This window comes from Labeo rohita, chromosome 15 (genome assembly GCF_022985175.1).
Source record: "Labeo rohita strain BAU-BD-2019 chromosome 15, IGBB_LRoh.1.0, whole genome shotgun sequence".
Classification (NCBI taxonomy): Eukaryota; Metazoa; Chordata; class Actinopteri; order Cypriniformes; family Cyprinidae; genus Labeo; species Labeo rohita.
Window position 1 is genome coordinate 18,573,228 of NC_066883.1, and position 26,744 is coordinate 18,599,971.

At 35.6% G+C, this 26,744-nt stretch overlaps 1 protein-coding gene across 2 annotated transcripts in view; it reads right to left on the reverse strand.

The window, feature by feature from the left end:
• Positions 1-680: 680 nt before the first annotated feature.
• The window catches only part of cltcb (clathrin, heavy chain b (Hc)), a 33,846-nt gene continuing 7,782 nt past the window's right edge, over positions 681-26,744 (reverse strand). The window contains exons 7-33 of one of the 2 annotated variants that reach the window (XM_051128884.1): positions 22,462-22,659; positions 22,171-22,371; positions 21,773-21,925; positions 21,533-21,655; positions 20,175-20,312; positions 19,904-20,068; positions 19,609-19,789; positions 18,812-18,975; positions 18,600-18,725; positions 18,353-18,495; positions 17,766-18,000; positions 17,500-17,622; positions 17,017-17,162; positions 16,744-16,927; positions 16,427-16,619; positions 16,159-16,316; positions 15,108-15,272; positions 14,859-14,966; positions 13,212-13,379; positions 12,907-13,056; positions 12,669-12,800; positions 12,470-12,580; positions 12,214-12,384; positions 11,557-11,778; positions 9,616-9,636; positions 4,146-4,221; positions 681-1,821 (exon numbers count right to left, since the gene is read on the reverse strand). In XM_051128884.1, the coding sequence (XP_050984841.1) occupies positions 1,691-1,821; positions 4,146-4,221; positions 9,616-9,636; positions 11,557-11,778; positions 12,214-12,384; positions 12,470-12,580; positions 12,669-12,800; positions 12,907-13,056; positions 13,212-13,379; positions 14,859-14,966; positions 15,108-15,272; positions 16,159-16,316; positions 16,427-16,619; positions 16,744-16,927; positions 17,017-17,162; positions 17,500-17,622; positions 17,766-18,000; positions 18,353-18,495; positions 18,600-18,725; positions 18,812-18,975; positions 19,609-19,789; positions 19,904-20,068; positions 20,175-20,312; positions 21,533-21,655; positions 21,773-21,925; positions 22,171-22,371; positions 22,462-22,659 (4,086 nt within the window). In that variant the 3' untranslated portion in view covers positions 681-1,690. The remainder of the gene's footprint in view (positions 1,822-4,145; positions 4,222-9,615; positions 9,637-11,556; positions 11,779-12,213; positions 12,385-12,469; positions 12,581-12,668; positions 12,801-12,906; positions 13,057-13,211; positions 13,380-14,858; positions 14,967-15,107; positions 15,273-16,158; positions 16,317-16,426; positions 16,620-16,743; positions 16,928-17,016; positions 17,163-17,499; positions 17,623-17,765; positions 18,001-18,352; positions 18,496-18,599; positions 18,726-18,811; positions 18,976-19,608; positions 19,790-19,903; positions 20,069-20,174; positions 20,313-21,532; positions 21,656-21,772; positions 21,926-22,170; positions 22,372-22,461; positions 22,660-26,744) is intronic. The other variant, XM_051128886.1, reaches the window with a different exon arrangement.

Consider the following 26,744-nt stretch of genomic DNA (forward strand, 5'->3'; position numbering starts at 1 on the left):
CGATTTGATCACAACGCTAAAATCCAGCGAGCCAATTACACCATTACACTGACTGAAAGCATTTTCACTATTATTATAATAAAGATATATTAAAATATATTTAGGATATATAGCTTCGCAATATGGCTCGATGACTTTTTACGTGGTGGGACAAAAATAGAAAAGCTATTTTAGGATGACCCAGAAGACCAAAAGGTCTTTTATTCTGTCACCTGCACATCCGGGATCAGAATATCTGACTTCTCACGATTTTCTAGCGTACTATCGAATTACCTGAAGAAGTTCATGTCCTTTTTCAGTGTGAGTATTTATAGACTTCTAATGTGTTTTGAATTGTAAAAATTTTTCCAGGCTTCTCTCGTATAGATTTATACAAGCATGCAGGTGTATATACATACAATATGTAAACAAACATATATTAATACATTTCTGCAAACGTTAAAGATTCAGAAATTTTCCCTTATTAAGTTTTAAATTAATACTTGTGTATAAAAGACATTACTAGACCAACAAATGTCAATTTTGTATATAGAGAGGGTCGCCTCATGGGGGCCACCATGTTGAGATCACATGACCAGCTGTTTTTTTTTTTTAATTATAGCTAATTACACGAAACATTTCAACACGTTTAATGGCTGCTGTGTGATTTGTGTGAAAATAAAGTGGCAAGATATATGATGGAGAATGGATGAGTTTCATTTTAATCTTTGCCAATTTACAATCAAGCCACCAAAAGAATCACAATCCTGTGAATTTATTCCCCCCCGTTTTTCTTCAAATCTCACAGGTGGACAAAGCACGGGTACCCATTCGCGTATTCGTTCTTCTGTACACTCGGAAATAGTGAGCTAGAACAGCACGACACCTGGCACACACGAACCTCAATACAAAGAATGGGGTGAGTAAACACAGAAGTCAGAAGAATCAACGTATCCCTTGCTCATTTATGGAAATGGATTCACACAAGAAAGAGCACTGTATTCAATACAAGGAAAGGTCACCTGTTACACATGGAGTGAATGAGATGTTAACAACTACGAGGTCGATCGGGGAAACCTGTTTCGGCTAAGGGATTAAAATCATTTACTATATTCATGTCTGTATGCGCTTAAAATTTCCATACAGCTACATATTTGTGTAGAATATCAGATTATTACTTAGTGTTAGCTAAATGTACCCATGGATGCATACGTTCATCATGTTCAAATATCGTTTAACCTTTTTCAGAATATACAATAATGAAATGCATTAAACAGACTGACAGTGTAAGCTCTTCACATACAATACATCAAAATTAAGAGATTCTACATTAGTTTCCTCTCACGACAGAGTGCAAATCAGATGCTTCACGACATATTTTAAGGTTAATTGCTCTTCTCGACACTCCACTTACATACACGACCCATGCCCCCTTAAAAAAAATCAGCTCACAAAAAAAGAAAAAAGAAAAACTAGTGATAGAAGTAGCCTTAAATATGGAATGTGAAATAACAAAAACGTGGTCCGATTATTTTCTTTGACAACACAAATAAAAATGAAGTCCTTCATTGCATTTTAAGGAAAATAATTTAAAACGCGTAACTTTTTTTTTTTTTTTTTTTTTTTACTTTATATAACCTTGTGAGTAGACCACAATAAGCTAGTAAGGAACTTAAGGAGAGATGGATGGACAGCTGTGGGCAGGAGGGCTTTACATGCCGTAGCCGAAGCCTGGCTGTGCGGGTTGGCCGTAGCCGGTCGCTGTGGGGTAGCCGTAGCCGTAAGGCTGCTGTGGGGGAACTGCGACGTTGGGGCCTGCGGTGAGCATCAGCTGGGGTGTGCCTAAGAAAAAAATCATTGAACACAGGAGCATTAATACAAAAAAAAAAAAATACTCTCATTTCATATACATCTCATTTAGTGGGTTTCGTATGCATGTGTATTTTACACCACACTACTCGGCATTTGTAACAGCGTCAGAAAAAAAATATTCGGTATTTTGAGGTTACTGTAAATATTTTTAGTAAAAATATTAGATTAATTATATATGTATGTAAATATTAAATCCATTCAAACTTTCTAGCATTACACACAAAAAAAGAAAATAAAAACACAAACCCAACAAAACAACAAAAATAAAACAATACCAAACAAAACAATAAAATGTGACTTGATAAGTCAGTATCAGGTATATTTGGTATTTTGAGGTTATTGCAAATATTCTTGAGTGGAAAATATTATATAAATTATATATGTATATTATATAATTAAATATCAATTCCATTCTTGCTAGCATTAAACCAAAAAAAAAAAAAGAAAAGAAAAAGAAATACACAAACCCAAGAAAACAAATAAAATACAATAATACAAAAAAATAATACAAAAAAATGTAACTTGATAAGCCAATACCAGGCATATTTGGCATTTTAAGGTTACTGCAAATATTTTTGAGTGAAAATATATGATATATATGAAATATAATAGAGTATAGATATTATTTTTGAGTGAAAATTACATATATAATTTATGTAAATATTAAAAAACAAAACAAAAAAAAAAAAAAATTATATGTATATGTATATATATATATATATATATATATATATATATATATATATATATATATATATACACATATATATACACACAGGGGTTGGACAGTGAAACTGAAACACCTGGGTTTAGACCACAATTAGTATGGTGTTTGGCCTCCTTTTGTAGCCAATACAGCATTATTTCATCTTGGGAATGACAAATACAAGTCCTGCACAGTAGCCAGAAGGATTTTGAGCCATTCCTTTCGCAGAACAGTGGCCAGGTCACTATGTGATGTTGGTGTATGAAAACATTTCCTGACTCGCTCCTCCAAAACACCCCAAAGTGGCTCAATAATATTCAGATCTGGTGACTGTGCAGGCCATGGGAGATGTTTAACTTTACTTTCATGTTCATCAAATCACTCTTGTCACCAGTCTTGCTGTGTGTATTGGTGCATTATCATCCTAATACACGGCACCACCTTCAGGGTACAATGTTTGAGCTATTGGGTGCACATAGTCAACCTTCACACTCTGCTCTTTTTGGTGGAATGTGCGATCAGTAAAGACTGGCCACCAGGCTGCATAAATATAGCCATGAAACCTCCAACACTATATTGGCCAGTGTTTCAGTTTCATTGTCCAACCCCTGTATATATATATATATATATATATATATATATATATAAAAATACATACATATATATACATACATATATATACACATACATACATATACATACATATATATATATATATATATATATATATGTGTGTATATATATATATTTTCATTCTTCAGTGAAAATATTTTCAGGGTACTGCAAATATTTTGGAGTTAAAATAAACATTTCACAAATAGCAAAAAAAAAAAAAAAAAAAAAAAAAAAAAAAAAAAAGAACCAACAAAATATAATCAATAATAAAATAAAATAAAATATATTGTGGCATATTAGGTATTTTGAGGTTACTGCAAAAATTGAGTGAAAATGGCATTATATATGCAAATTAAATATAATTTTTTTTAATATAAAATGTACATTAAATGTAAAAATAAAATATTAACTCACAATAAACAACAAAAAAGTAAACAATATTATACATTATAATATTATATATTACAAACTCTATATCTATCTATGACTCTATAACTATATTCTATAACTATAACAACATATTATTTATTGTATATATTAAATATTGATTTATATATAAATGCCTCTCATACTTGCTAGTATTAAACAAAAAAATTAAAAAATAAATAAATAAACAAAAACTGCAATGTTATAAACCAATACATTAGATATTTTGAGGTTAGGACAACTTTTTTTTTGAGTGAACATATTACATTAATTATATATGTGAATTAAATCTAAATTCTACTCATACTAGCATTACACAAAACACAAAACAACAAAAACAAAATTGGAAAAAGGCAAAAAAACAGTGTTAAAACAATTAAATTATTTAAAATAAAACCCAAAATGAAATGAATTAATAAAACAAAACAAGCGACCTTCAGATGTTCGTGTATTAGCCTTAGAAATATATATTACTTGACCAATAATTTGTTCTGGAGATATAAAAAGGTTTTCTTTCTTAGATGAAGTGGCAGTGCAAGTGTCCTACCATAGACAATGGGTTGTGCCTCTGTGAGCTGCTCTTCCTCTTTCCTCAAAGACTCTGAAGCGTCCAACTTATCAACCTGAATGAAGGAGAACGAGAAAGAATGAGAAGAGATAAATACTGTGAAGAAAAAGGGTAATGACTGATGGATGGGACCATTCATGGGAGATGCATAAAGCCAAGCTTAATACAAGGTGCACACGCTTTCAAAGCAGGTCTCAGGGCACAAGCTTCTTGCCAAGGCACTCCATACCCGATGACAAACACTTCCCATTGAAATAAGCATACTATTACTGGTCTATGCATTTCACATGGTCACTACAGATTATACTGTATGTCCTCTGTGATTCAGTCAATAACAAAGACATGGTACTAGCAGTAGATGGTCCCCCATACAGTCAGTCAGTATCCTACTAATTAACAGTGCATATGTAGAAAACAGAACCCTCTTAAAGGTGCGATCGCATATTCTGGAAAATATTGCAGGGGAAAAAAAGTCTACTGTTAATACAGTAGCAATGTATGAAGCACAGCTTACACAGAAATCACTTTCAAGCAGCTTTCTGTTGGTCAAAATCTGTGTGAGGAAACAGTTCGTCCTCGCATGTAGTTTCATATTGATTTGACTGGATTTCACCCGCAGAAATTTGCCAGACCACTAAATGTGACCGCACCTTTAGTCAAAGTAAAGGTGAATATTTAAAATTGGAGGACGCTGCTCATTGGACAGGTTCTGTGAAAGAAGCCCCTGCGAGAAAAAGGAAGTCACTGCGCAAATATAAACGGAAACTTACACAAGTCTTATATTAGGTGCCTTTCCACCATAAAATGACCAAAATCATAATCTGATGTAGCTAAAAAACATGACCAATAAGCAAGTAAAAGCCAAGTTACAAAGGTTAGGAGTCTTCTGGGTATCTTACCCATCCTTGAGTGATTTGAATTATGACTTAAAGCAATAATTCACCTAAAAAGTACAATTCTGTCACCTTTTACTCACCCTCACGTCATTTCAAATTTGTATGACTATTTTCTATTTACCTCAAAAGTAGAAATTTTGAAGAATGTTCAAGCTGTTCTTTCTCCAAGCACTACCTTTTTTTTTTTTTTTTTCAAGTACTTCAGTCAGAGATCTCACTTATCAAACAAAGTCTTGATCTGAAACAAACGATTCACCACACGTGTTCCGATGTCCCGAACTGAATCAAATGATTCGTGAACCTGCACCGAATTCCCGATCTGAAACATGCAATTAATGATATGGGTCATTCCATGAAATCTGTGCCTTTTCCACTTGGAACATTTGAAAAATAAAAGTAAGCTTAATCCATTTTTTTTTTTTTTTTTAAATATCTATGAAATGAAGACACCTTAAAAAGACAAGTTGTATTGTGCTATCTCAAGGTATGTAACTTTTCATATTATGACTGTTTTTCTACCTCATGTTTCTGTCAACCCTGTTACCGACACAAGCGTTACTAGACACTATAGTTTAATTAGAACTCACATGCCACTGAATGATATGGGCATTAGCTTTTGATGAGAGTAACACGGCTGACTTGAAATCAGGGGACAAAAAATGATTCATATTTAGAAATGAAAATGCATACTTATGCAAAAAAGATTTTTATATCATTTTGCAAATTAAAAGTCCTGCAGAAAAATTAAAATCATAGTGAGGGACATGCCAAACACCTTACCCTTACCAGAATAAATCCCATTTAAATTATTTAAAATAATATTAAATTGACTTTTTTTTTTATATCAGGGTTGCTGCAGGATTTTTAAGCTCAAATTTAAGACTTTTTAAGACCTTTTTTAAGACCTGCACAAATAAAATTAATACCATATGAGCAGGGTAAGGCAATGTCTATGGTTAAATATTAAACTGTAAAATGACTAAACTACTGTGAAAACTGATTTACAGTTCAGATTTTTCACAAAAACAAAAAGTTGTATAAAGTGATACACTTCACATTTCTTTAAAGTATCAATTTTTAAGAAGAGTCAAAACCTTACTTATATTAATTGAAACAATTATCATTTATAAATTATTATATTAATTTAAAAAAACATACAAATACATGTTAGTGTTTAGATTTTTATGATGAATTATCTTCTTAATGATCCACCAGTTCACATTTACAGCTCTGCATATTTAGAGGGTAAAAACATGGGTCGCTTTTCGCTTTGGTCTGAACAAAAACAACCCCAATACTATGTTCCTGCAATACCAGAGGCTGCAGTTCTAGGACCACATTTATAGGACCCTATTTTTTGGGACAGTGCCATCTAGCAATTATATTCCAACAAAGAAATATCAAACAGACGCAAAGACTAGATCCATTGAAACTACTTATTTTTTTTTATCTTGCCATTTTATTTTTAATGTAAAAGCTCACATAAACTTGAGTGTTCAAAGGGGTGTCAGAAATCTCCATTTAACTGTAAAAAACAGTTCATTGTGCTGCTGGATGTTGTAAATTAGTATATGTATTCAAATTATTTTAAATTTATTGAAATACTAATAAACACACTAATTTGTATGGCAATTGTTTTACCGTTTACTTCACTTTGTTAAGTGGGTCACACGTCAGACATGAAGCGCAGCAGCTAATGAACAGAAATCTAGAATATACTGAAATAAATTAGACTAAATATTTCAAGAGGGTTACCCAGGGTAAGTTTAGGATTAGGAGCTGGTTAGGACAATAATTAAGTGTATATAATTAAACAACTGCATTTAGTATTTTCTTAAAAATAATATACAGATATTGAATAGCAACTGCTATAAATAGTATGAGCTGTTAATGCATACATACGACAAATAAATAAAATAAAATAAATAAATAATTAAAAAAAAAATTACAGGGTGAAATGCGGTCCTGAAACTACAGCCTCCTGTATTGTAAGAATACCCTACTCAAAACAACAGGCATATTGAAAATGCACATTCAATCTCTGCCAGCAGATGGCGCATTCGGAACTGCAGACATGTGTTTCCCCGGTAACCGCAGTACACAAAGCAGCTCAGCACCGGACTTTGAACGTGCAGCGCTCATGTTTATTTAACGAAATCACAGCCTTTTGAAGTTTAATCATGACACTAAGCTGTATCGCAATTCTTGTCTTCCCGTGCCTAAAATTTAAGACCTCTTAATCATAAATAAGACTTTCTTGTACAATTTAAGACTTTTTATGACCTTAAATTTGATAAACTAAATTTAAGACTTTTTAAGGACCCGCGGCAACCCTGTATATGTAACATTGATGAAAGCATACATAATATGTTTTGAAATTGCAAACTTATTTGCTGTTATATAAAATCTACATTTGATTATTTCTTAGTGACAAAAATGGCTTTTTTAATTTAATCTGGCTTTTGTTAGTGAATCGCTTAAAATGAATTAACTTTCATGAGTTGGAATCAACTGGAGCGGATTCAGCATAAATGACTCAAATGATTTGGTTCATCTGTTTCTCTTTCGTGCCTTCAAGCCACATTTACACAACATTGTAAGTACTACTATTTGCTTAGCTTGCTAGTTTTATGACATTAACGGAAATAAGTGGGGGGAAAAAAAGAAAGTATGACACATTTTTGTATTGCGTGAAAAGATATGTGCTCATTGAAAAAAAAAAAATAAATAAATAAACACTTCCTTCATAGAAACATTTGTCTTTCAAAAATTCAAGCACTTTTCAAGTACCTCTTCAGGAATATTGCTATTTACAAGATTTTCCAGGCCTTAAATTTTAAAAAGAATAATTCAAGTATATCAAGCACCTTGCACGAACTCCGTTTCTCATATAATGAAAGTGAATAGGGACTGGGGTTGTTAAAGGGACAGTTCACCCAAAAATGAAAATTGTCATTATTTACTCACCCTCATGTCGTGACAAACCCGTAAGACCTCCGTTCATCTTCACAACACAAATTAAGATATTTCTGATGAAATCTGAGAGCTTTATGAACCTGCATAAACAGCAATGCAACTGACACGTTCAAGGAAAGTCAGTAAGGACATAATTAAAATAGTCCATGTGACATCAGCGGTTCAACCGTAATTTTATCAGCTATGAGAAAACTTTGTGCCAAAGAAAACAAAAATATAACTAAAATTTCTGTGGAGACTGACACAGAAAAGTAAAAAAAAAAATGAATAAAGTGGTTATTTTTGTTTTCTTTGCTCACAAAAAGTATTCTCCTAGCTTCATAAAGTTACGATTGAACAACTGATGTCACATAGTCTATTTTAAAGATGTCCTTACTAACTTTCTGGGCCTTGAACATGTCAGCTGCATTGCTGTCTATGCAGGGTCAGGAAGCTCTCAGATTTCATCAAAAATATCTAAATTTGTGCTCTGGAGATGAACAAAGCTCTTACAGGTTTTGGAACGACATAAGGGTGAGTAATTAATGACAGAATTTTCATTTTTGGGTGAACTAGCCCATAAAAATGTCCCTAGTCTCTGTTTCATTTCATGAAAAAGGGCTCCTGGGACATTCTTAAAAATTTCTCCATTTATGTTTCACAGAAGTCAGTCAGTCATACAAACTTGAAATGACATGTGGGTGAATAAATGACAGAATTTTCATTTTGTGTGTGAACTATTCCTTTAAGTGTTGCATTTGGGTTCAGTTCTCTACATAGAGCTGGTGTCAACTTTTAAAAGTTAAAGTATTATGTTGTTGAGCAGGCTTTGAGAGATCGGCAGGTCGAAGTTTCGTTGAAAGGGAGAAATCATGCCACAGGTGTAGTTTGTTATTCCCATGTTAAAAAGAGTGCATGAGAGAAAGGCAGAGTAAGAGTGAAGGTGTGACGGGGTGAGAGATGGTTTATACAGCCATTCACGGCTTCCAGAGGCAGGCAAAGCCAACAGCCACGATCCCTGACCTTTCAAGGGTGCTACTAACACGGTAAAACACATGCTTGTATAGTATCTACAGCATACAATGGTTTGAGTTTTGTGAAGGACCACACTTTCTCATAGCTGTCGCTAGATTGCAGCTTGAAAACAAATCGAGCAACCATGCAATTCTCAGTTTAATACAAGTAAATAAAAATGTTAATTTTGAAAATGTGGTCACTTCATTTTGCCGTCATCTCATTTTCAACCTAATTACCTACATCAGTCTACAACAGAATTAGCTGATGATCTTAAACAATTTATTATTATATTAATTCAATGAACAAACAAAATCAACAAAAGTTGATCATCAATGAAAAGACAGTTTAGTGGCGTTCATCAGCTAATTCCAGCTTTCTACCATCTACAGGTCTGAGGCGCACTACCACAGCGTCTGGCAAACGGATGGTCAGTAATCTAGAAGAAACTCAAGGAAAGTCTAGTTAAGGTGTGTATTTAAAAGCAGCAGAGTGACATGGGAGGGAAGAACTCATGCAGATTCTTCAAAGTTTCAGTCTTCCAAACTACAAGGGTTAAAGATGGAATAAGAGTGAACCTTCACCTTTTCCTTAATTGCATCAACCTGAAAGGGAATTTAAGAGTGGCAGCTTAAGAAAAAAGCAAACTTAACAGTCCAGCATTGCAAAAAGCAGGTAGAGAACAAATGCAGCAATCACCAGAAGTGTTAAAAGAAATTAACAGCGGGAAATCATAGAAGATACAAATCAAATGGCCTCCCTGTTACTCCACTTGCATGTGTGTTTTTACTAAATGTTCAAATGAATCAATGTTACCTAGTGTGACTATAAACCTAAAAAGTCTGGTTATGGTGATGAAACATTCTATATGAATAAATGTGTGGTCTGAATGTGTTTGTGAGTGACAGGAGAAACAAAACTGTAAAATTTAACCTACAGTAGCATGTAGAAAAAAAAAAAAATCCAAATTATACAAACATGGAAATAGTTACTAAAGTTCTGTTTCAAAACCCAATGCGCAGCCATCATAGTATGGATGCACAACATATTTGTATAGACCATTCAAACGTCTGATGTCAGTAGGATTTCTTTAAAGTAAATATTACTTTTATTCAGCAACGATAGATTAAATTGATCAAATGTGACAGTAAAGACTTTATAATGTTACAACATATTTCTATATTTCATTTTAACTTTTCATTCTTCAAAGAATACTGAAAATTAAATATTTTTTGAGCCTTAAAGCAGTATATTATAATACTATTATGACACTGAAGACTCTGTCTGTGTCATCACAGGGATAAACTAAATTTTAGAACATTAAAATAGAAAACGATTATTTTAAATTGTAATGTTTCACAATATTGATTTTTTACTATATTTTTGATCAAATAAGTTCAGCCTTCATGAGCATAAGAGACATCTTTTGCTCATGAAAACAAAAAAATAAATAAATAAAATCTTACCAACCCCAAACTGTTTAATCGTATTTTATATATCAATATCGGTTACAGGAATTATGATCTATAGGTGGAATTATAATTTATATGTAGTTGTACATGCTCAGTTCTCCTACTTGTACATTAAAGTGAGCATTAGACAATAGTGAAGTTAATTCTTAAAAATACTATAAATTTAATAAGCCTCTTAACCTTAACCTAAATGTAGCATTTAAAATAAATGATTTTAGCTTTTATTTTTAATTTTAATTTATTCAGAGAAAACGATGTACTTGGACTTAACGTGTAGAAATTTAGGAAAGTAGTATTATAATTTCCCTACTGTAGTGTAAATAAAAAATAATATACCTATGAAATATTCATTTTCATTTATTTCACAGTGCAGTGTTTTTACAATACATGGCTATTACGGTCACTGCTGTTATTATTATTATTATTATTATTATTATTATTATAATAATAATAATAATAATAATAATATGTAAATTTGTTTGGCTTCTTAAAACACCAGCGTGAATGTAATTTAGACTGAGACAGTATATCACAAATAAAAAGAGGGTTGAATTCCCTTTAAAGTTCAGGTACAAGTCAATTCACTGACTTTATGACTTAAGTTTTTTTTAGTTAAGAACATAGGTTGGAGCTCATAATTTGAACTCTCAAAGTGCATTAGACAGAAGAATGTAACTGTAAAATGTACACATTTTTCAATTTTTTTCCCCCAATTCTTCATTTGTCTTTAAAATATCACAAATATTGTATCGTGGACTTAGTAATGGATAGTAATAAAAATAGTAATGGATTGTTTTTTGCAAAGTGGTAGGGTGCTATATATTTTTGTGTATTAGAATACTGTGTTGTTAGCTTAGCAACATGTCAACATCGCTCTTTATCGATATCAATTGAGAGTTGAGTCTATTAGAAGGCAGTCGGCTGCAAAGCACCTCGTTGGGTTTTGGAACAGAGTTAAAGTGTTTCCAGTGAGAAAAGGCTTCATCTAAAGCATCTATCATCCCAAACCGTGTCCACCATCAGACCCACAGGATCCTCTGAATGGAAACTCACCTTGCTGAGGTATTCCCTCATGACCTGGATGAAGTAGGGCATGGAGAAGTCCATGAGGTTGTGCCTCCACGCGGTCTCCAGCACCACGTCGGGCCTCAGCAGGTCGTAGCAGGTGAACAGGCAGGCGGCAAAACACTCTTTCTTGTCTTCCTGCAAGAACCACTGCAGCAGCTCCTCAGCCAGCTCTGTGTCCTTTGACTCTGAAGCATACTGCATTGCGTCCTGTGGAGGAGAGACAAGAACAAAGATTCAGTTAACAAGGTCCTGCCAAAAATTGGGCAACATTCTCAATACGATGTCCCATGCGGTATACAACTGGGGTTTTCAAACCCAGCCTGTAAAGTAGTACGAGGGGAGGGGAAAAAAAACCAAAAAATTTAAATATAGTTTAGAGCTAACATTTGATTAATAAAAAAAAAATTCTTCTATAGTGTATTATGATGATTAGAAACACTTAATATAACTTACATTTTCAATATTTTACATTTACTTATACACTTTCACAGTATAAATTATTATATATTTTTTTAACTATATTGATGCTTTTTAAATTTTAGCATGAGAGTCCCTCACATAAAGATGATCCTATTTGAGATCCCTGGCATTTAAAATATTAAAAACCCCTTTTATAACCCCAGTTATGGCTGAGGGTGAGACCTTGTATAGTTTGTCTTTCTTGCAGAGCTCCACACTCTGCTTCCAGCGGTTGTTGCCTTTGAACAGGTAGGCGGCGATTCGCCTGAACTCGATGAGTTCGTGCTTCTCCAGGCTCTGAGCCAGAGATATGTTGTCGAAGTTATCGTAGGCATCGATGGATGTGCGCAGAGCCTGTAAATAAAACAAAACAAAAGATGACAGATTAAAAAGCCGCCAACCAAGACAATGGGTCCAAAAAGGTGCTTTTGATATAAACCTGATAGTCCTCCTCCGTGATGAAGAGATTATTTAGTGCCTCATTTACAGCCTTGTTGTTGTGGTTCTGTACAGATCTCAGGTATGGTTTCACCAACGACAATTGCTTGACCTAAAAAATAAATCAAAACATTTGGTTAAAAACAACAAGATGGTTGATTTTTGAAGAGAAGCAATGGTAAGCAGGTCACACACAGTACCTTGCTGAAGAAGTTGACGGCACGAGTGTGGTCGAGACGTGGGGACAGTACGATCAACAAGTCATTCAGTAACAGCGGTTTGAACTCCAGGTAGAACTGGACGGCTTTGTAATATAGCTCAACGTTAGCAACCTGCAACAAGAGTTAACAGCAAAGGTAAAAAAAAAAAAACAGTAATTTTTCATTAAATATGAGTCAATGAAACTTGAATAAAGTCCTGAAGTATGTGTAACAATACCTTGGTTATGATGTCCTTGAACTGGCTCTCCTTCCAGGCATCTGCAGGATGGTTCATCATTGTGATGATGGCGTTATCATACTCCTCATACTTATCATACAGGAAGACTAGCTCTGCCCATAGGTGAGCCTGTTCTGCTGCCCTCAAAACCTGAAGAGATATATGAAATGTTTCAGCAATTTGTTTCACGAGTCAATACCCAGACTACTGTGCATATACAGGTTTGCTATTTTTAGTAGTAATTTGTTTGGACCAAAATATAAACTCCATTTATATCAGTCAATATATATGAGAAGCAGGCAGACCTTGGGAATGTTGACTCTGGACCAGAAGAGCTCCAGGTGCTCCCTCATCTTCTGTGGTTTGAATTTGGAGTAGAGGATGGCCAGTTCTGTGAACATGCCCATGTGAGCGCGCTCCAGCCCCAGCGCCGCCTCCAGCATGGTGATCAGCTCCTCGAAATAGCCACGGTCCTGATGGAGAAAACACAAATATCAATCAGCCCTGCTGGACTCCAAGACTGACAGGCAAGAAGGTTCTTCTTATATTAAAATGTATGAGTCAAATTCAAAATTCAAATTTTAAATTCAAAATCCAAATTTGAATTCTTTATTTGACACATACATACGTTCACTCCATTACAAAAATTAAATATTAGGGTATAAATTATAATAGAAAAGGGATTAAACTAGAATGTCCATATAGATGAATTTACCATTTAATTTTGAGTTGTAATAACGTAATCATTTTAAAAGATTCCTAACCTGACTATAATGATTTCTGTTACTTATTGCATCCTGTTTTGTTTGCAATTCTGTAGTATGATTTTATGTTTAGAAATGCAATAAAAATTATTAAAGTCAGAAAAAGAGCAATTTCTAGTCAAAAAAATTCACAATGATGTATAGTTTTACTAGGAGTCTCACTAACGATTATTTTAGTAATCGGTCGATTATTCTGGCGATTAATCGAGTATTTAGACAATTCTAATGATTTTTTTTAGTGGTGATTAAAATAGACCTAGGCAAACAATAGACACAATGACAATAATAATTAGTTTTAAAAAAAGTATCGAAAGAAAGTAATCATATGAACAAAACTTAAAATACAATCACGTATTATAAACAACAGAACGTACATCACGCATTATAACAAATGTCTGCAGAGGGAACCAACGACTTTTTTTTGCTGCACAATCTAATCCTTGTTTAATATTGACTAAAAATTGTCAAATTTCCTCAAAATCTTTCATATTTGTCCATCTCTTTACAACAGAAATGCTAAATCCATTGTAATTTCCTGAGTGTAGCTATCAAAATATGTAAACTTTTAAAACTTTTTGAAATCGCGATGAACAGTTAGATTAACTGAGAAAGATACTGATGTATTCTCCTGTGTTTGCATAGGTTTATAAATTATTTACCTTACAAATCTGATGAAATAGCACACATTGCATTCCCAGATGAATATGATAATAAACCCAAACTCATAACAACATGCAGAGATGCAGTGCGAGACACTTAACACATGTAAATGAAAACAGTTCGTAACCTGCACGTACATAACCTACACAAATGTAAATAATTAAAGCGCATATATTAAACCTGCATCGCATATTTAATTATATCATAGAGTTTGTGAATTCTTAATAGCATTATGCTTTTTTATGATTTTAAATGAATTATGATTTTCCGGTATTTTGCCGTTTACTTGACAGAGTCAAAATGCAATCGAGGATTTTTTTTTTAAATCGAATACTCGAATAGAAGCAAGGAATCACTGCAGCCCTCATATCTACTATAGTACTATTTATAAGGATTAAGAATATTTTTACAACTTTTTCAAGCCTGGAATTACCATTTTAAAATGCCTTTATATTTTTAGGCTTGTCGAACCCTGTTAAAATCTCAAGCTATGAAAACGACATCATACCTAACTTAAATCATTCTCACCTGGTAGTAGTTGATGAGCTCCTCAAGTTCATCAGCATGAACCACAATATGTAATCCACACATCTGAGCCAGACGAAACTCTTTCCCATCAACACAGGCAAAGCAAACCTACAAGCAGACAACATCTTTGTCACCAATGTAAACAGAATATATAGAGGCAAAACAAATAGGATCAAAGCTACTAACATAAACACAATATAGTAACTGCCAATGTTTTTCTGTAACTATAGAAAAAAGCAAGAACCAGACCTCTTTCCAGGTCCTTGTGCTGTTGGCTTTGCGGGCCCCGTCGACAGCAGCCTGATACTCGCCGAGATGCACCAGAGTGGAGGCCAGACGGCCAAAGTTGGATACATTGTTATAAAGTAGTTTAGCTGCCTCGTACATCTTCTCGTCGTAGCATCGGTCACCAACCTACAAAGAAAAAGAGCAAAATAATTTCAGAGATTAATCTAACAGACATTTACAAAAAAAAGACAGCATTATTTATACATTTATGATTTTAATTAAACAGCAATATTTAATGGCTTAGATTTTCTTACGCATGTAAAATATTTCAGGTTATGTTTGTTTATTACTTTTTTATTAGGGCTGTCAGTCAATTAAAATTTTTTGATTAAAAATTTCGGTAAATTTCTTTATGAGTCATTCATTCATTCGATTAGTTCAAACAGCTTATTCATTCAAGAATAAAGTAGATGGCTCTCTTTATGAATGGGTCTTTGACTCACTGATTCACATGATTCCTTCAAAACACAGATTTATTCAGAAACTAAACACCGCTGTGTTGCTCTGTGATGTGCAACAATTCTGCTATGGCTTCAAAGGTAATATGTTATAGGTAATATTGCTCTTGCTTCCCGTGTGATGTCGTGTGATATATATAAATATGAGGCAAAACACATACAGGGGCAGTTTTTGCATCAATATCTTGAATTTTAGGGCAAAACTGCATTTGAGTTGTTGCCCTACATCATATTTGTCAACAGTCAACTGTATGAAATGTAAGATAATGTACAGGGCTGGGGGAGGGGCCGGCGCACCAACTATGTTCAAATATTTTAATCACATTATTTTTTTTTAACTAATTAATTAACACGTTAAACTGACAGCCCTATTTTTTTACACATCTGAATAGATCCAAATATAGCAAATATTGCAAATTACACAAAATAACTTTTGAAAATAAACAAGAATTCATTATGGAAATTGTCTGCCATTTTTAGTTAAATTAATTATTAATTGTTATATTAATTTCAAACAAAGTATAATACGCTTAGCCAAAGTAGGAGACTCGTACTTGTTGAATGTGTGCGTTGTTTGGCCCATTGATGAACTCCTCCAGTTCAGCCAGACGGTTAGTCTTGGCCAGGGCAAAGATCAGCTCTGTCTCTACATACGATTCACGGGCCTTCTTACGAGCCATCTGCAAAAATTTGACCAGATCCTCCCAGTTTCCTGAAGAGAAAACAACAATAATCTCACCACTAGAGAATTTCCTATATTTACAAACGTCTCAACTTGGACGTCTCGGATTTAGTCAAGAATCAGGCACTTTTGCTTCTTACCACTTTGGGCTGCAGCTTGTCCCACTTCCATGTAGGCTGAGGGGTCATCGGCTTTGATGTAAGAGTCAATGGCCTCTTTCACCAGCCCCTTCTGCAGCTGTGCTTTAGCCAGCTGACTCCACACGGCCGGCTCATTACAGCGCTCAGCAAACTCATAGGCCCGGTCCAGATTCCCAATGTGCTCAATAAGAACCTACAGTGAAAAAGGACAACAAATTGAGACCGCAGAAACAGAAAAAAGAAACTAAGGCAAAGCAACTCTGTGTATATGTTAATTTGGAATATACTACAGATGATATTTGAGAGATAAGTCATACCTGCACTGCTGATGTGTTCACATCGAACTTCCTGAAAATAGCAAAAGCCTCCTCGAAGAGCTCGTTGCTAATGGCGATGTTAGCGATGTCTGGGGCGTCGTAGTTGTCGAGGCGGTTGATGTACTCCATGACACGAGTGCGGTCAGCTTTGATGGCCGTCAGGATCAGGAGGTTCTGCAGGTTCCTGTGACACAAATAATGGAAAATCTAACGATCAACATCCTTATATCATTTCTGAAAATCATTTTATCTTCTGTCACCACTGTCAATTACCTGTGTTCGCTGAAAACGGAGTTGTCCAGGACGATCTTCTCCAGGAGCTCAATGAGTTCATTGGGTAGGTCAGCAGTCATGAAAGCTTTGACAGTAACAGAGACTTCCTCAGGGTCCTGGGTCTCAGAAAGAGCCGTCTGCACAACCTGTGGTGAGCAGGAACATGAGCTGGAATTAATCTTTTCGTTTAAAGCACTTACAATGCATAAATGTGCTTGAAGTTAACATGAAATCAAAATTTGCCCTCATTTTCTTCATAGTCTTTAAAACAATAGGCTGAAACAATGTTCCTTTTCTGATGACATCATCAATTCCTTAGTTTTAGCCCCTCCCCTTCAACCATTTGGTTACATTCTATACCCACTTTTCATAATACAATTAATTTTCCATTATTTTTTTCTTACATTGTGCCATTATACTGAGAAATGCAGCATTGAGGAACTAAAACAGGATGCAAAAAAGTTTCATGTTGACAATTTGTACCTGGTCAATTAGGGGTCTCCTGTAAGGGTTGCTTTCCAGAAGCACACTAGCCCACAGCTCGGGGTCCTTGCGGCGCACAAGGTATCGGGACAGACTCTTGAAGAGCGAGTTCTCATTGCAAACCTGTGATGGTGAAAGAAAAAAAACATTTATAGTTATTTCCTTCCATTTCAGAAATTGGATTTTTCAGTGAACAAACTCAGAACAATTGTTTAAAATATTCCACTGCAGCAAACGGCTAAAACAAAAGCACCATTGTTCCTTACATGGATGAGTTCTTGGTCACACTGTCCTCTCTCATAAGCCACACAGGCCAGATGGGGGTCCCTCTTCTCGCAGTACTTGCCCACCACACGGCTGTCGTAGTAGGGGTTCTCTCGGAGGAAACGCTCAGGGTTGTTGTTGCTGTCAATGTAGATCTTAGCCAGGGCATTGTGGGTAGCAGGTTCCTCACAGCCCTCGTGGATACGGGCCTCCAACCACGGCAGAAGCAGCTTCAGTCTGCCATAGAGATCAAAAGAGTCAAGTTTAGACTAATGCAGACCAGAATCAGACCAATAAGAGCCAAAAGAGACCAATGGCAACAATATAAACACTAATACTGGCCAATGTCAATATGATTAAAGACGAACATGACAATATTTTAATTATATGCACATAACTTAGTTATACATTTAGACTACCATTTTAAAGTAGATTTTAAAATGTAATTTATTGCTCTTTTTCAGCATCATTACTTCAGTCTGCAATGTCACAAGTTCTTTCAGAAATCATTCTAACATGACTGGATTCTTATTTCATTTATTTATTTGCAGCTATAATTGAAAGCATAGTTGATGCAGTCAGTACGCACCTGTTTCTTTTCTCCACCTCGGCCACAAGCTCATCAGTGGAGAACTGGCCTCTGACCACCAGAATGAGGTTCTTGATGACGTCCTCAGAGCAGTCCACGTCCAGCAGCCCTCCAATCACCACAGGTAAACGGCTGGGGTTAACCTGACAAAACCAGTTAATCACTCAATCAGCCACTGCTAACCACACAGAGAGCCGAGGAGATCGCTTGAGGATCGCAAGAGTTGTTGAAATCACATCTCAAGTACCTTCTGAACATAGATCTCGATGTACTTCTGCAGGTTGTTGCGGTACAAGTAGAGCACAAGGTCGTGGACAAAGTCAAAGCGGTCACACACAATGATGAGGGGCAGCTGGTCGGTCAGTTTTGCTTCCTGTTAAAGACAAGGCAAATTGCTCTTAACAACATAAGGAGCCTTTTCATTTCAAGATACTTAATAAAAGACTTCAGAAGTCATACCTTGAGGAAGTTCTTCACACGCTCAGGGTCGTAACAGTTGCTCTCTCTGCAGATTCTCTCCACTTCTTTGATTTGACCAGTTTTACAGGCAGCCTGGATGTATTTGAAGTGAACCTCTGGATCCTGGCTGAAGTTCACAATGGAGCCCAGGAAGTAGAACAGACCTGAAGGACACAATCACATACTGCTCATGAGATCTGATTCATTTCCATGATTCAGTTCAAACATAAATCAATTTAAAGGGATAGTTGACCAAAAAATTACTAATTACTCACCCTCATGATGTTCCAAATGTGTAAGAACTTAATTCATCTTCAGAACACAAATTAAGATATTTTTGATTAAATCTGAGAGCTTTCTGACCCTGCATAGACAGCAACACAACTACCATGTGGTACTGTTGTGAAAGTGCGTTGAATACTGACACAAAAGAAAATAATTTGTTGAATGAAATTATTTTTGCTTTCTTTGCACACAAAAAGTATTTTTGTAGTTTCATAAAATTACGGTTGAACCACTGATGTCACATGGACTATTTCAACAATGTCCTTACTACCTTTCTGGGTCTTGAACGTTTCAGTTGTATTGCCGTCTATGCAGGGTTAGAAAGCTCTTGGATTTTATCAAAAATATCTTAATTTGTGTTCTGAAGATGAATGAAGGTCTTACAGGTTTGGAACAACATGAGGGTGACTAATTAATGACAGAATTAACTATCCCTTTAAGCTATATTGTCCTGCCCTAATTTTAAGATAATCAGTTATGGTGCACTGAAAGATGTTTTTCAGCATGGTTACCCTCAAAGCTCTTGAAAGACTCAAAGAGCTCTGTGAGCGCCTGGGTGGAGAGCTGCTCGTGATACTTGGAGGCCACCTGGACGCAGATCTGGAGGTTCTGCCTAATGTTAGCAGACAGCATGGCTCTCAGACACTCCAGAGAGTCCTCCACCGACAGAGAGCCGAAGAAGTTCACCAGCCACTGCAACCAGAGCACCACACATTACCACATCAGAGCAGAAGCACAATGTTCTCTCAAAAAAACACAACCATCAACATTTAGGAGTCTCATTCAATTCAAATAAATGGGCCGTACTTCTGGGTTGAGGAGGTGGGTGTGGACCACGGCACGTTTGATGTCATACAGGTCAGTGTAGTGCTCCAGAGCTCTCTGCAGAAGACCTGCCTTCTCACACAGCTGTGCCACATGGGCCCTGTCATAGTGAGTGAACATCTGGTTCCCCAAGATGGCATCTGCTACCTGAATAGAATGATATAAATGACAAACAACACCATGTTATAATACAAAACTTGGGAAAATAGGCAAATAAGTTGAGGTGTGTGATGCTGATGCATGTAGTGAGCACCTGTGGGGCGTGCATCAAGTTCATCTCCAACAGACGAGTCTGCAAAGGACCCTCAGTGGGACGGTTGTTCTTCAGAGCGTCCAACAGGAAAGAAGTGCACTGCTGGATCAGGTTATACTCCATAAACACATCCACAATCTGTAGAACAAACAACAAAGTGTTAGTCAATTCATTAGTTGTTAAAAGTTCACCTGCTTTATCATCAGAAATGGTAACATATAGTCTAAATTCTTTATAAAAAAAAAATAGGACTCTGAAATGCATTTTATTTTCTCCCAAATTCCGTTTTAAGTGTTTTCAAATTCATTTTTTTCCATTTTAATTTTTCTGGATTGCACTTTTCCCCCCAGTTTAAGGCTGTTTACATTAGTGCCTTTTCATTTTAAAATGCAGAACTTTTGCTACAGCTACACTTTTTACACTACTCCAGCATTTTTGACCCTCGAAAACAAAGACTTTTGAAACGCTGCAGACCATTCAACCGCTCTAAGCACGTAGATGCATCTGGCACCTAAATAATAGGGCATCTACCTATTCAAATCTATGGTTTTACCTGCATGAATGGTCATGTGACATGCATTTTCAGTTGTGTAGTGTGGACAAAGATAGTTTCTGAAACGCAGTGTAGACAAGGATCGTTTTCATTTTAAAACGTTGTTTTAAAACGAAAACGCACTAGTGTAAACAGGGCCTACATTTTTCTGGATTCCATTTATTTCCCCCCTAGTTTAAATTTTTCTGGATTTCATTTTTTCCTGTTTAAATTTTTTTTTAAAATTTATTTATTTTCAGTTTTTCAGTTTTAATTTTTCCTTTTCTTTAATTCCGATGTTTCCCGTTTTAATTTTTCTGGTCTCATTTTTAATGGTTAAATTACATTTTATTAAATCGAAAAACATGTCTAATTAATTAAAATCACAAAACTTATACAGTTTAACATCAATTTATTAAAAGTTCAACAAAATGTTTAGGGCCCTATGAAATGTTTTATTTTTTCTTACTGTCTGTTTACCAAAAAAATTATTGTTACCAAATTCTGTTTACGCATGTTTATGCATTCAAACAATGAGACAACTTAATTTATTAAAATTCATTTTTACAATAACCCTATGATTTTTTTTCCCCTTAGAAAAACTGTTTTGTATTTAATTTTTTTAGTTATCAAATTAAGGCATAAATAATTAATTTATCTTTTAATCAAATTAAAATTAAACAAGCAAATGGGGTTTGCTATTAAAAATTAAAAGAATGAAGAATGTTGTGTGATTATTTCTTTAGAAAAATCGTGGAAATCGTAGGGCCCTAATAAAAAAAAAAAAAAGATATACAACTTGAGGAAACACAAAATGCTCTAAGACCTGAGTGATGTCAGCCAGAGGTTCCTCATCCTGAACGAGCATTTGGGAGAACTGCAGGCCTTGTTCTGGACTGATCCGCATGACGTTCCTCAACAGGAAGATCCAGTCTGGAGTATATCCAACCTGCACACAGATGGCCATGCATTAGAGGATGGAGCTCAAATATTAAATCACTCACATGAATAGAACAGTTTACAGAGCTGTGTAAAATTCAGTGCCAGGAAACACATTTAAACTCACTTTCTTAGCATACAGTACAATTTTCTGGAACTGCCCTGTCTCTGCAAAACACTGGATCACTTTGTTGGGAACGTTGGCCCTTAGATAAACGCTAAGAGCAAGAGTTGGATCCACAGACTTCACCAGATCACCCAACTCTTCAGAGCACTCCAACTGAAGGAAACCAAAAACAGCAGGTTTTCATTGCAAATCATAACAAATATGACAGCACAGGACATTACAGCACTTGCCATTACTTTTACATAACTTATATTTTCCATAATTTTATACAATTACAATTTTCTGACTTTCCAGGTTTTCCATGGCTGTACAAAAGCCTGGGGTATGCTTAGTTTTTTTATTTGATATGACTTCGTTTCAACCATTATGCCTACATATTTATTCAGAAAAGAATCTACCTTGTCTTCCTTCAGCCATTTTTCCAGGAGCTGTTTGCGGCCTTGCTGCAGGACGGGCCTGCAAAGCTCCAATGACTCAAACTTGTTCAGCTGGCCCTGGTCCAGCAGAATCCCAAAGTACTGCAGCAGGGGAGACGTCTGACCGGGCTGGGCAGGAACACTCTGGAAGCGACGGATGGTGTCTGGGGTGCGCAGGATGCCCTGCAAGAAGCCAGCAGCCAATCAGAAACCCCAACATTTGCCTGACAATGACTAACGAGGCGTCAGGTCGTGTGATGCAGTCTGCTGTACCTTTGGCGCGTTGGCAGCCACTTTGGCAGCTTCAGAGTAGTTGCCACCAGCAAATAGGTTGTTGAATTTGCGAGCGAAGAGCTCCTCGGCACCTGCCAAGTTGTTGCGGACGGCCATCCTGAGGGCCAGATCAGGGTTCTGCAGCACGTTAGTGATGTAAGGGATGATGTTTTCTTCCTCCACGCACACAGACAGCACCTGAAAAAAAATGTAATATGTTAATTTAACGCAAGACATTTTAGTTCCAATTAGTGTCAAAACTCAAAAAAAGTCGACTGAAATTATGGCAGTAGAATATTCTGTCAGGCTTCAATACCATGACATAAGGCATTGACATATGACATTGTGTGTATTATACATTTTTTTAGTATCAGCAATGCTTGTTGTGAAGTTTGTTTGGCTTTCTCGAACAAATCTCTGTGTGCCAAAACAAGTCCATAATCTCTGTTGCATTACCAAATTAGTGCTAATGCCGTCTAATCTCTTTTCATAAGCACCTAATAATGCACTGATTGGCTCCAAATAATGCTGATCCGGACCCATAAGCACCTAAAGCGACCCTCGGGGTAACACATAGATGAATGGGCTGGTATCCCATTATGCACTTATTTAAGCCTGCAGCACGGCCTGTGACAGAGCTGGTCATCAGTCAACATCTGAATCAGAGCGAACACACTGCAGACTGCTGTAAGAGGATTACAGCGGCCGTCTCTAACTCCTACTGAGTGTCACACGCTGTTCTCACTGTACGTGTCGAGGGATCAGTAAACGCTGTTATTTACAGGGATTCCATCATCCCACAGCATCCTAACGCATTATGGACTGCAGACACACATAAAGGTTGAGATTGGAATAGGTAATATAGGTATACGTAATATTACATATAATGTATAATCAAATGTAATATACTATAATTTAATGTAACAGTTTAAAAATATAATAAAAAAAAGCAAAAATATCAAATAGGCAAAACAGAATGATAGAAACAATGACAGATACAACATTAGAATGATACAGGGCTCTACAGTGTGGCTATACTACTGCATTTGATTATAAAAAAATATTTAGGAGCACCAGTGTGACTGACCCAATCAGCATATTTGTGTTTGCGCTGAGGGGAGCTTCAAAGGTTTTGCAACGCTGAGTAATGCATTGCAGACATAGCTCATGAATCCTTTCATAAAGTGTAGAGAGAGTGTAAATAAGAGATTGATTGTGCAGTGTAGAGAGCTTCATTGATTATAGTGGAGCTTTGTGAGATTGCAATGAACTAAGACGAGTGACAGCTTTTAATGATTTTTAAGGGAGTTTGTAAATGAGATATTGATTCAATACAACAGTTAAATAAACAAGTTAATGTTAAGTGAGTTACATTGTCTTTCTATAACGCTATTGCCTGATTTTGCTCTATTTCGTTGTCAAAAATAGTTTGAAACAAACGAGCCGCTGCGCATCTCTATTCAAGCAGGTGTTCTATTCACAGCGGTGTTACGTTTATGAATGAACATGATTCAATTTCCCATTCATAAAGACATTCAATTGATTTATTCCTGAATGAATCAGCTGTTCGAACGAATCAAATGAATGAATGATTCAGTAATAAAATCAATGGCTTGCCGCCGCCTACTGGCAGTTTTAGTTTCATTTTAACAGTACCTTTTTTAAGTCTTAATCATTTAATATTTCTATATTCAAAATTTTATATTTAAAACATTAATCTCAACATGAATTTATGAATTTGATTGCATTCTGAGCCTCATTAATCATATGAAAATACACCTGCAAGCCATTTTTGTGTTCTTCTGTGCCACCTCTGTAGCACAACAGATACGTAGGACAGATACGATAGAACGATAGAAAAAACGATAGAATAATAGATAAAACATCAGAATGACACAACAAAAGATTCACGATAGATCGTTAGAACGATAGATAGAACAATAGATAGAATAATAGCTAGAACGAGCAACAGAATGACAGTAAACAGAACGATAGATAGAACAATAGACAGAACAATAGAGCGACAGATTGTTCTGTACAATGATAGACAGAACAATAGCTAAATCAATAGAAAGATAGATGGACAATATGATAGAAAATGATAGAATGATAGATACAACAATAGATCGAATATTAGAATGACAGAACGTTACAATGATAGATAGAATGACAGATAGAACGCTGTGATTAAAAGAATGATAGAAACAACTATAGAACAGATTGAACGACAGATCGAATATTAAAACGACAGATAGAACGTTACAATGATAGAATGATAGAACGATAGATGGAACAACAGAAAGAATGACAGACAGAACTGTGATTAACAGAACAATAGAAACAACGACAGAACGACATATAGAACGTGACAATGATAGAATGATAGAACGATAGATAGAATGATAAATACAACAATAGGTCGAATATTAGAATGACAGATAGAACGTTACAATGACAGAACGATAGAACGATAGAAAGAACGACAAAGAACGATAGAAAGAGCGACAGAAAGAGCGACAGAAAGAACGATAGAAAGAACGACAGAACGATAAAAAGAACGACAGAACAAAAGAATGATAGAAAGAGCAACAGATAGAACGATAGAAAGAACGACAGAACGATAGAAAGAACGACAGAACAACAGAAAGAACGATAAAAAGAGCAACAGATAGAACGATAGAAAGAACGACAGATAGAACGATAGAAAGAACGACCGAAAGAACGATAGAAAGAACGTCAGAAAGAACGACAGAAAGAACGTCAGATAGAACGATAGAAAGAACGATAGAAAGAACGATAGAAAGAACGAGAAAGAACGACAGAACGATACAAAGAACGACAGAACAACAGAAAGAACGATAAAAAGAGCAACAGATAGAACGATAGAAAGAACGACAGATAGAACGATAGAAAGAACGACCGAAAGAATGTCAGAAAGAACGACAGAAAGAACGTCAGATAGAACGATAGAAAGAACGACAAAGAACGATAGAAATAACATCAGAAAGAACGACAGAAAGAACGTCAGATAGAACGATAGAAAGAACGACAAAGAACGATACAAAGAACGATAGAAAGAACGACAAAGAACGATAGAAAGAACGACAGAACGATACAAAGAACGACAGAACAACAGAAAGAACGATAGAAAGAGCAACAGATAGAACGATAGAAAGAACGACAGATAGAACGATAGAAAGAACGACCGAAAGAACGATAGAAAGAACGTCAGAAAGAACGACAGAAAGAACGTCAGATAGAACGATAGAAAGAACGACAAAGAACGACAGAAAGAACGTCAGAAAGAACGTCAGAAAGAACGTCAGAAAGAACGTCAGAAAGAACGATAGAAAGAACGACAAAGAACGATAGAAAGAACGACAAAGAACGATAGAAAGAACGACAGAACGATACAAAGAACGACAGAACAACAGAAAGAACGATAGAAAGAGCAACAGATAGAACGATAGAAAGAACGACAGATAGAACGTCGTGATTAACAGAACGACAGAAACGATAGAACAACAGACGTTACAATGATAGCTAGAATGATAGAACAGATAGAACGATAGAATGACAGAACAGATAGAACGACAGAACAACAGAATATTAGAACGACAGATAGAACATTACAATGATAGATAGAATGATAGAATGATAGACAGAATGACAGATACAACAATAGACTGAATATCAGAACGACAGATAGAACGTTGTGATTAACAGAACAATAAAAACAACGATAAAACAGATAGAATGACAGATCGCATATTAGAACAACAGATAGAATGTTACAATGATAGATAGAATGATAGAAAGAATGACAGAACAACAGATAGAATGAAAATAGATAGAACGACAAACAGAACGATAGATACGACAGATCAAATATTAGAGCGACAGACAACGTTACAATGATAGATAGAATAATAGATAGAAAGAACGACAGAGAGAATGACAGAAACAATGAGAAAATGACAAAGAATGATAGATAGATAGATAGATAGATAGATAGATAGATATTTTATATTGTTAGCTAAATCAAGACAAATACGTTGTGAGCATTTAATGTATCATCCCGCTGTAGTCTGGACTGGTAGTTTTGTGGTTTGATAGAGGAGCTTTCTTTAATTAGGAGGGGAAAACAAACGAGAGAGTAACAATGAGCACGGATCGCATTTCTCTGCTCTCTCTGCATATTTAATGACACTTGGGTCTGAGCTCCAAAATAATTCATCAACTGATGGCATCCTCTTACAGTGGATTACAGAACACAAGCTAGC